This window comes from Arvicanthis niloticus, chromosome 1 (assembly GCF_011762505.2).
Source record: "Arvicanthis niloticus isolate mArvNil1 chromosome 1, mArvNil1.pat.X, whole genome shotgun sequence".
NCBI classification, from domain to species: domain Eukaryota; kingdom Metazoa; phylum Chordata; class Mammalia; order Rodentia; family Muridae; genus Arvicanthis; species Arvicanthis niloticus.
In genome coordinates, this window is record NC_047658.1 from 105,962,965 (window position 1) to 105,974,024 (window position 11,060).

At 50.2% G+C, this 11,060-nt stretch overlaps 1 protein-coding gene across 17 annotated transcripts in view; it reads left to right on the top strand.

The window, feature by feature from the left end:
- Lrrc27 (leucine rich repeat containing 27) overlaps positions 1-7,162 on the top strand; it is a 32,132-nt gene extending 24,970 nt beyond the window's left edge. For 5 of the 17 annotated variants that reach the window (XR_013103673.1, XR_013103677.1, XR_013103674.1 and 2 more), the window contains exons 10-12: positions 1,190-1,313; positions 3,641-3,808; positions 6,812-7,162. Coding sequence is in view for 8 of the 17 variants with exons in the window: in XM_076912567.1 (XP_076768682.1) it covers positions 1,190-1,313; positions 6,812-6,958 (271 nt within the window). In the remaining 9 variants the exon portion in view is untranslated. The remainder of the gene's footprint in view (positions 1-1,189; positions 1,314-3,640; positions 3,809-6,811) is intronic. The other 12 variants (XM_076912567.1, XM_076912576.1, XM_076912571.1 and 9 more) reach the window with 3 other exon arrangements.
- The last annotated feature ends 3,898 nt before the right edge of the window (positions 7,163-11,060 follow it).

Below are 11,060 nucleotides of genomic sequence, written 5' to 3' on the forward strand. Positions count from 1 at the left end.
CTTGAAGTTCTGTCACCCTGCCAGATGATCAGGAAGATTTAGAAGACTCCCCCTACAGGGGTACTCCTATAGGCAGGCCCCCCATTTACCCCAGCTATTCCTGTGCCTGAGCACTTGTCTTACCCTCAGCCCTGACTTTTTAGTCCTCAAGACTACACCTAACCATCCCCTAGTGGTATGCTGGGTGTGGCTTCTGCCAAAAGAAAGACAGGAGAACACATAAGACCAGTTCATGGTACCTTTGGATTTGATGCCCTAGTATCAGAGCCTCTGTCCAGGAGGACACTACTACTAACAGGGCTACTAACAGGGATAGTGGCATGTCAGTTGGCCAGCTGGCAGACCCATCTGTAGCTCAGGATAGCTTTGGGGAAGCTAGGTTCTAATAAAAGACCCAACAGGGAAGGGGAGAGATCTGAGCCAAGCCACTGGGACCCTGTAGAAGCATTGTAGTGTCCAGGGCGGGTGGCAGAGAGCTAACAGTGCTACAAGGGGATGGTGAAGGGTTCCGTGCATTTAGCCAGAGAGGTCCCTGGCCTCTTTCTGCCATTCTAATTCATTGCATTTACAGTCAAGAAATAGCAGCCTTAGAATCACAGTTAACAGAGATAGAGATGTGTTTAAAAATCTCAGGTGAATGAGATGTTCTGCTCTGTCTAAAGGTTCGATAAATCTAGTAAATCTGTTTGACCTATGAAAAGAAACACTGTTCTCCACATGCATAGAACAGGCTCCTAGACAGGCACAGCCACACATGGACTTGAGGGTATTTAAAGATTTTGTTTATGTGTATGGGTGTTTTGCCTGCATGTGTGTCTGTGTACCATGTGTGTACAGTGCCTGAGGAGACCAGAAGAGAGTGTCATATCTTTTGTAACTGAGTTATAGGTGGTTGTTAGGCACCATGAGAGTGCTGGGAACTGAACCTAGGTTCTATGTAAGATCCACAGTGCTCTTAACCTCTGAGCTTGCTCTCCAGCTCCAACTTGAGGGTGTTTAAGCATAGTGTCCCTGTGGTAAAGATGTTCCCTCAAGCCCAGCATCTCTAGAGGGAGGCAAGGAGTCATGCCATAGCTACCTGGTGCCTCTGGATGGCTAGTGGGCTACAGGGGAAGGGTACTTTCTCTATGGCTGTAATGGGAACTTCTAGCCTAAGGGCAGTATCCAAACAGCAAGTGTCTGTGTTCAGTGCCTCACCATTAGCAGAGCTGGAGGACAAGATAAGGCGGCACACACAGCAGATCCGTGCTCGCAGTTTTCTGGGTACAAACCCAATGCAAGACATTAAGACAGCCAACCAGGACCTGGAAACTGTGAGTATCTGTGGCCTCTTTGGGGATGTGTCACTAATGGAAGGGAATCCTCTATACCACTGCAGAGCAGATATCCTCTAACCATGTGGTTTGCCTGCCACGTCTGTAGTGGGTGCAGGGGCAGCTCCAGAGAATAGCCTGGCCACATTTTGGGCCCTCGGCTGCACCAGACACAATGGCATGACCATGATAGCTTAGGGCCTTTGAGGACAGGGACAGGCATCAAGTCTGGAACTGGTCTACTCCACAAGTCTGCGGAGTCATTGTTTAAGGCCTCACACCCAGATGGTGGGCTGAAGCCCTGTGCTGGCTGAAAGGAAGCTGTTTGGAAAGGGCTCATTGCTGCTGCCTAGAAAGACAACACTGTGCCAAATCCATGGGGATCTGTATGACCATGCCTCTGAGCTCCTAAACAGAGCAAATTGTGCCCCTAAACTCTTCCCAGATGCTTGAAGTTTAAACACATCCTTACATAGTGATAGATACCATCTGCATTCATCTTGTGCCTCTGTGTCCCTGCTTGGGGGCGAAGCACAGAGCCGAGGCCCTTCCTGTGTTGACAGGAAGCTGGTGGAAGGAAGCAGAGGTTTTGTGGTAGTGGTACCTGGGTGCCATGACTCTACCATTGCTTAGTTCCGGGTCAGTCTGGCATTGGCCCAAGACCAGGTTTTCTTGACAGCCTATCTGTGTTTCCGTGTCTGTTCTCTCCAGATAGACAGAAGTAAACCCTGGCCTCAACCCCACCATGAGGTTGAGCCTTCCAAGTCAGCACATCACATTTTCAGCCAGATTAATCACTGCCCCTCCACAGCCAGAAAGGAATGAAACTGGAGCTACCCTTCTAGACAGGTAGAGTGGAGGCAGGACAGCTTTGAGGTGAAAACTATGGATGCCCAGTAACCGTTGCAGGGAGTCTGCAGCACTAGGCTCTGGCTCCCCCCAAGAAGCCACACACCCTGGTTTTCAGTCACTGTTATCTGACCTTTGGCATAATAACTGAACCTGTATCCTAGCATATACTGAGGCCAGCAAAGTTTTATAAGAAGAAAGTCCCTTGAGATATAGCATTCAGAGCCTGAAGAAAGACAGAAAGAAAAAACACCAGCCAGCTGTGAGATTTATCCCACAGAACTCTGGATGCAAACCTAGACCCACTCCCAGCATGGATTTGGTTCCAAGCCCTACTCCTAGCAGAGAGGCTATTGGTGAATAATAGGTGTGTGAGGGAGGATGCCCTAGGGGTCCGACCCCAGCTGATAGTGTAGCCCAGTCAATGTACCAAGCCTCAGTGAGCCACACACACCCATGACTATTTGGGAAGCACAGACTGGTCTTAATGAGTTTTTTTTTTTTTTTTTTTTTTTTGGGGGGGGGGGGCACAGAGTTAGGTGGGGGAGGGGTGTAGATCTAGGAAGAATCAGAAGAGGGGGAAATATGATGAAAACATGACAGACAGTTTTTCAAAGAACTAATACAAAAGTTAAAGAAAAAAAATGCAAACGTAGGGACAGTAGGTAAGAGTTGAAAGTCTGTCCCTGGGCAGTCACTGCTGTCTCTGCTGTCCCACCCAGCAGAGCCAGTCCTTCCTGGGGAATCGGGTGTGGTAACAATGGCCATGCAATGCCTGCCTGAGCTCCGGGAAAGGACCTGTCACCCTGGTTGGGGAGGGCACTTGGGGGTCTGACCCCAGGTGAGCAGGTGGATGTGGAGGAGCTACCCTGGGATCCTGGGGGCCTAGGGACCTAGAAAGGGAGCCATGACTACATGGCTACCCAGCTGTCACTGTCACAAAGCTTCTGCTTTCCACCAGCCAGATAGGTTGCCCCTGTCAAAGTAGGAAGAGCCTTTCTTACTCTCCTGACAAACACTACACAGGTGTTTCCTGGAACCAACCCAACACAGAGTGGCCAGTGGGTACCCAGCAACACCTATGAGGTCTGGTGATTATGGAATCTCATCCTGATGAATGGAGAACCAGCCTGCACTTGGCCCTCCGGAGAGGCCTCAGCAAGTCTGCAGGAAAGCCAAAAGGGATAAACAGATACCAACTTTAAGAAACACACAGTAGGGCTGGAGCACTGCTCCTCCTCTGGAGTATCCAGATTCAGTTTCCAGCACCCGCAGGGCAGCTTACAACCATGTTTAACTCCAGTTCCAGAGGATCCAGTGCAATCTTTGACCTCCCTTGGCACCAGGCACTCATGTGGTGCACATACATATATGCAGGCAATAACTCATACACATAAAACAAATACATCTAAAAAATTTGAAGATGATGATGACAATGACACCAATAATAGCATTACTTCCTGAATTACTTCCTGTAGAAGCACAGCAGGTGCCTGGAGGTGAGATTAAATAAATGCCCCAGGAAACACAATGTAAAGAAAAGGGGATGTAAACAACAGAGATGAAACAAGATTTTAAGGCAACAACAACTAGAAGATTGGTCCAGGAGGTTCAACATGTGCCAGCATATTCCAGGAGATGCCAGAGTAAGTGAAGGAACATTTAAAAATAAAATTAAATAAATAAATAAATAAATAAATAAATAAATAAATAGCTTTCCTAGCATGTGTGAAACCCTGAGGCTGCTCTGCAGCACAGGAGACATGCTGGCACATGCTTACAATCCCCGGGCTTAGGAGTAGAGGGAGGAGGAGGAGGAGTCCAAGGTCATACTCGCCTACATAGTGGGGCGCAAGCTACAGCGGGCCTACATGACACCCTGTCTCAAAAGAGAAAAAAGCACAGTTAGAGAAAGGGTAGTCCGCGTGTTAGAAGCTTGATGTCCTGACCAAGGATTGAACAATCCCATGTCAGAGTGATGATGGAGGATGAGGCCAGAGCAGCAGAAATGCTGTGAGGACACTCAGGCCTATAAAAGCACTACAGCCTGCCCAGTCTCTCCAGAGGGCGTGGAGTAAATTCTGCCCATGGAGGTTGTCTGAGAGGGATGAGTAGAGCAAGGGGGAAAAAAAAGGAAAGGAAAGGAAAGGAGGGGAGGGGAGAGGAGGGGAGGGGAGGGGAGGGGAGGGGGGAGGGGGGAGGGGAGAGGGGGGGGAGGGGAGAGGGGGGAGGGGAGAGGGGGGGAGGGGAGAAGGGGGGAGGGAGGGGAGGGGGGGAGGGAGGGGAGGGGAGAGGAGGGGAGGGGAGGGGAGAGGAGGGGAGGGGAGAGGAGGGGAGAGGAGGGGAGAGGAGGGGAGAGGAGGGGAGAGGGGAGAGGAGGGGAGAGGAGGGGAGGAGGGGAGAGGAGGGGAGAGGGGAGAGGAGGGGAGAGAGAGGAGCGGAGGGGAGAGGAGGGGAGAGGAGGAGGGGAGAGGGGAGAGGAGGGAGAGGAGGGGAGGAGGGGAGAGGAGGGGAGGAGGGGAGAGGAGGGGAGAGGGGAGAGGAGGGGAGAGGGGAGAGGAGGGGAGAGGAGGGGAGAGGAGGGGAGAGGAGGGGAGAGGAGGAGGGGAGAGGAGGAGGGGAGAGGGGGGAGGAGGGGAGGAGGGGAGAGGAGGGGAGGAGGGGAGAGGTGAGGAGAGGGGAGGGGTGAGGCGAGGGGAGAGGAGAGGAGAGGGGAGAGGAGAGGAGAGGGGAGAGGAGAGGAGAGGGGAGAGGAGAGGAGAGGGGAGAGGAGGAGAGGAGAGGAGGAGAGAGAGAGAGAGGAGAGGAGGAGAGAGAGAGAGAGGAGGAGAGGAGAGAGAGAGAGAGGAGGAGAGGAGAGAGAGAGAGAGGAGGAGAGGAGAGAGAGAGGAGAGGAGAGAGAGAGAGAGAGGAGAGGAGAGAGAGAGAGAGAGGAGAGGAGAGAGAGAGAGAGAGAGGAGAGGAGAGAGAGAGAGAGAGGAGAGGAGAGAGAGAGGAGAGGAGAGAGAGAGAGAGAGGAGAGGAGAGAGAGAGAGGAGAGGAGAGAGAGAGAGAGAGGAGAGGAGAGAGAGAGAGAGGAGAGGAGAGAGAGAGAGAGAGGAGAGGAGAGAGAGAGAGAGGAGAGGAGAGAGAGGGAGAGAGAGAGAGAGGAGAGGAGAGAGAGAGGAGAGGAGAGAGAGAGAGAGAGAGAGGAGAGAGAGAGAGAGGAGAGAGAGAGAGAGAGAGGAGAGGAGAGAGAGAGAGAGAGGAGAGGAGAGAGAGAGAGAGAGGCGAGGAGAGAGAGAGAGAGGAGAGGAGAGAGAGAGAGAGAGGAGCGGAGAGAGACAGAGAGAGGATGGAAGAGAGAGAGAGAGAGAGGAGAGGAGAGGAGAGAGAGAGAGGAGAGGGGAGAGAGAGAGAGAGAGAGAGAGAGAGAGAGAGAGAGAGAGGAGAGGAGAGAGAGAGAGAGGGGAGAGGAGAGAGAGAGAGAGAGAGAGAGAGAGAGGAGAGAGAGAGAGGAGAGGAGAGAGAGAGAGAGGAGAGGAGAGAGAGAGAGAGAGTAGAGGAGAGAGAGAGAGATAGAGAGAGGAGAGGAGAGAGAGAGAGGAGAGGAGAGAGAGAGAGAGAGGAGAGGAGAGAGAGAGAGGAGAGGAGAGAGGAAGGAGAGGAGAGGAGAGGAGAGAGGAAAGGAGAGAGGAAAGGAGAAAGGAGAAAAGGAAAACAGGAAAGGGAAAAAAGCCAGGAAACCTTGCTTGCTAGGGGACCAGAGCATCTGGCCATAAGAGGCAGGTTTGTACAGAAGCAGAGGCTTAGGAGAGATGTTTGGAAACACCAAGTGACAGGCACAAAGGAAACAGCAAAGTCTAAAATGAGGCTCCAGGAGACAGATGTGAATCAACCAACAGCAATGCTGACTGGTGTGGTGTGGACCTGAGAGCTCAGAGCGGCCACACCCACAGCTGAGCTGAGGCTTCTTGGGGGTAGGGGCATCCCTCAGAGCTGGGCCAGGATGGTGGGGCTGGGCTTGAGGAGACCAGCAGAAGGAGTGGAGGGGTGAGCTAAGGTTTCCACCTAAGGATCAGGCAGCTGGCCACAGCAGACAGTCACTGGGCAGGTGGAGGTGAGAAAAGCTTCCTTACTGCCACCTGTGACCACCAGGCTTCTTCCTTGGGTTTACCTTTTCCTGCCTGGCAGACGGGCTGGGGAACACGGAACACAAAGCACACACCTGACTCCAAGCTGGGCAGTTTCCTTCCTTGGCCCTCTCTGGCTGTCTGGGCTCTGTTCCCAAGCAGTTAGAAACCTTAGCTGGGGTTATGTTTAGGGTGATATCCCACCACAAGCCACAGTAGTGTGCTACCAGCGTGGGCTCCTCTTTTCCCTCATTCATACTGCTGCCTGCACAGGAGGCTTGGGGGGCATGGAGAGGGACACTGTGGCAAGTAGCTCACAAGATTGCTAACTCTGTAGAAAGGATAGTAGTACAAGAGCTGCCAGATGTGCAGGTTATGTGGCCCCTTCACACCACTGAGGAGACTACACTAAGATGCAGCTTGTGGGTGTTTAGGGAACAGGTATTCTGAGTGCTCCCTGCACACACCCCATATGTACCGAAGTGGGGGTTCATTTGTCCTGCTGGTCTAACACACCTCTTCCTCTTCTCCCCAAAGACTAAGAAACTTCAGGAGGAGTTAAAGAAACTGAAACTGGAGATGACCTTGAACAAAGACCATCCATTTCCATCTTTCACTGGAAACCTTTCACTTCACCCACCAGCATCACAGCCTCAAAATATATTTTTTAACACAAAATACTAGGAAAGTGGTGTTGTCAGCAGGGATGACAAGAACCTCCCACAGTGAGGAGCTGCTGTCCCCTATGTGGTGTGGGGACTGGCCCTGATGGCAACTAGTGGGTCTTCAGCTGCTCCCCAGGCTGCGGCTTTTAATAGACCTGACTCCTTTCTGAGGCTATAGAAGGTTTAGCTGCATTAAAAGGAAGAATGCTGTAAGCAAGCCAAACTGTTCTCTTCTGTCGCTGTTTCTACCAATCTGCTTGACAGGGGCCTCCAGCCAAGCCACAAGGGTGTCCTAATTTCCAATGATCCATGGGGAAGGGAGGCTGCTGGCCTGACTTCTGCAGCTCCATCTTTGTTCAGATGGGGCTTAGTGGAGCAGGTTATCCTGTTCAAACCAGTGTCCTATGGCTTAACCCTTTGTTTGCACAGGGTAGTAACATAGCACCATACATGCCCCTGCCTGTAGGATCCCTGGGCAACTGCCCACCCCCAACTTTTAAATCTCCCCTTGGTGATACCCCACCCCACCCACTCCCATAATCTTTCTGCCACTCATTCAGGGGCTGCATGACAAATTGCAACACTGAATGTGACTATAAACTCAAGGCTTTTTCTTCAGGATGTTGGGAACAGACAGAGAACTCTTCAGGCTTTCTGTTTTCTCTTGTGTAAGTTCTGGTTAAGACTTGACCTGATCCTGACTGGGGGCCTGGCTTCTAGATCCTTGGAGTATCTATGGAACTAATCTCTCCTTATAGATTCTGAGGATGATCTAAGATGAACATTCCTCTCCTGGATTTGAAGTATCTGAGCTGGGGTAGCCTCTCACCCTGGGAAATTCAGGTTTTCTAGGTCTTCTGGTAGATGTTGGTGTTTGAATGGGTATAACCCCTCTCCTGGTAGAGTTGGGTCAGAGGGTGGTCACTCCTCTCCTGGCTTCTACTCTGCTGATGTGTTTGTCTGAGCACATAACCAGGGAACATGGAGTCCCCTTTTGGATTTATTAGTCTTGTAAACAAAAGAATTTGAGAACATATTTGAAGGGTTAGAGCGATGGTGCAGTGGGTGAGAGCCCACACAGCAACTCACAATCATCTGTAATTCCAGTTTCAGGGGATCCAACACCCCCTTCTGGCTTCTGTGGTACAAGCACTTACATGATACACACACACATACATGTAGGCAACACACACACACACACACACACACACACACACAAAAGTAATTTAAAAAAACAGACTTGGACGCTTAAGGACCATTTTATTAGAGTTTGAAAGAAAAACAAGGCAGGAAAGCTGGAAATCGTAGCAGCTTTTAGGACAAGGGAAAGGGGTAGGAAGAAAGCTATTTTAAAATGTTATTGTGTGTATATAATTTGAGGAATCCTTTTCTTCCATCATGTGGGTTCCTGGGGGATTGGAGTTCATGGCGTCAGACTTGGCAATTTGTACCTTTACTGGTAAAATCATCTTCCATCTTCCATGAGACACTGTTTTAAAATCAATGATAATCAGCTGTGAGCAGCTACATGGCAGTGGAGTGGACCTTCAGAGAAACATAAGAATGCCCTGAGGGTTAGGGCAAGCAAGCTTAGCAGCTTGGCTGACTTTAAAAAAAAAAAAAAAAAAAAAAAAAAGACATAGAAAGAGGGAGAAGAGGGCCAAGGAGATGGCTCGGATGTCTTGCTGACAAGCCTGATGGCCTGACTCTAGTCCCCAGAGCCCACGTGGTAGGAAAGAACCAACTTACACTAGTTGTCTTGTGGCCGTCACAGTGCCATGGCACACACTGGCACACATACACACCAAGATGTTTAAATTTTTTTTTAATTTAAAGAGGACCTTGAACTTGAGTGGTGGTGTATTCAGGATGTGAAGGCCGGTGGACCTCTGTGAGTTCTAAGCCAACCCTGACCTAAAGAGTAAGTTAAATCCTGTCTTAAACCAGAAAGGAGGAGGAGAAGAAAGAAAAAGAGACAAATGATGCTTTTGGAGTTAGAACACAGAAAGACAAACCAGGCAGCAGAGATGCATAAGCAACGGCAATGAGCGAGGCTCTCCAGGCCTGTATAGTGTGCATTCTTGTCACAGATACAATTAGTCCTCTATCTCCCGGATACCTTTTTAAATCATAAAATAGCTACACTTCTCCAGGCCCTGTTGCCTTCACCTTCTCTTCATATGACACTTTAAATCCCAAGAAGTTCCCAAGAATGTTAAAATACTAATGAACTATGGTTAAGACTCACATGTGTATGACCTTCAAATATGGCCTCACTCTATCTGGATAGAAACTTAAAATTTTGGGTGGAATCTCACAAAGACAACCATAAAATTTTTACATTAAGTACTCAACCTCCACATAACTCTGTGACCTGGAGTTTTACCTTGTCTGTTAGCCTACGTAGTGTACACCAGGAGCCATCTTGATCTTATGTACTGAAGAAGGAAAGGTTCCTTCACAGCCCCTGAGACATAACTTCAGACACCACCAAATTCATATTATTGTAAGGACAACTTGTGTGACTCTCTTAAGTGGGCCACACACATGCTTGGTTCTGTCTCATCCTTTTCCTGAGTGTCTTTCCCTTCCTACACCTCGCCCACTACTTAAATGTTAAAATCTCCCCAACTCAGATCTATAGTAAAATGAATCTCTGATCTCAGGCTGCTTGGAGTGGCAGCAGGAGAGGGGTTTTGTGGGGGGGGGGAGCTTTGTGTTTCCAGCCCCTGCTCTACTGCTGCTGACAGGCAGCCCTACTCCACCCCCACCCCCTCTCTCTCCAGGGTCACACAGAAGACTGCAATCTTAACTGGAGTCCCAGCGTCCATACCCTTAGCCAGTGTTTTTCTAGCAAGTTCTCTTCCTAGTCTTGAGATATTTCTTAGTGGGAAAATGCCACAATTATCCTGATTTCTAGGTATAGGATCTCTTCAGAGCAGCCCTTGCAGGATGGTCAGAAGGAGGCCAGTCTAATTTCCCAAAGCTCCATGACCTGTGGAGGTCCAGGATGTTTAGCTACAAAGACTACATTGAGGACTTGCCATGGAGGACATTCAGGGAAGAGTGGCCTAGCCACAGCCCCCCATCCCACTCCAAGAGGCCTGGTGTCAGTACCCTACACTACATTGCTTAGTGAACCCAGCTCCAGGGCCTGCATATCACCGGCCTTAGGTCTCCACCCAGACCAGGGCCTCTGATTCTATCTCAGAAGCCCCAGCTCTGACAATGTCAGGTCTTGTGTGGACTGCCCAGGCAGCAGGGCTTGGTAAGTTCAGAAAAAGAAGAGGCAGGCCCAGGTGCACTGGCCTTCATGCCTGCATGAATGTGTGTGTGCATGCCTGTATATGCCTCTGTGTGTGTGTGTGTGTGTGTGTGTGTGTGTGTGTTTGTGCGCGCACGTGTGTTGTGCATCACCAGTTAACCAGTTGTCTGGCCAGGTACCCTGGGACAGGCCTGTGGCTACGGTAGCACCCTTCACAGTTATGGGAGTCCTGTGAGTCTCCCCACTAACACTATGTAGTGAGTCAGTGAGCCTCAGAAGGATGCTGCTCTGTCAGGGCCTGCAAGGGAGTAAGTCATCTGTAAAATGGAGGCAGGCACAGAGCTAGTGACAAGAGGGAACCAGACAGCTGGGGAAGGTGAATCCTGAAGCCTAGTCCAGGCTCCAAAGGGAAAGCAGCTTGCAGCTGGCCACCTTCCCTGTCCAGGTGGGTGGGGCTGGACAAAGCCCTGAAAGGCTTGTGTTTAAATTGTAAATCCATCTCCTTGCTGGCTGTTAAAATATCCTACCAAACAGAGAACAGGTTTTAAAAAATGGCTTCCAAATACACATTAAAAAACCCAGCACAAACCTGCCAGGGACTCTATAAGCAGCACAGGTGGCCTCTGGCTGCTCTCTAACTACTCTACCAACAACCCAGAAACTTCCTGCCACTGAACCCCAGATTCCTGTTTCCCTTGGACTTCCAGACCTCCTAGTCACTGGCCTCTACCACAATCAAACTGCCCTTCTTACTGACATCTGGGAGTTAATAGAAGCAAGATCCTTATCCACCAATAAGCTGGCAGTTTTCAAGGTGTCCCTCTGTCCATGCCCCACAGCAGAGCTTGGCATCTTG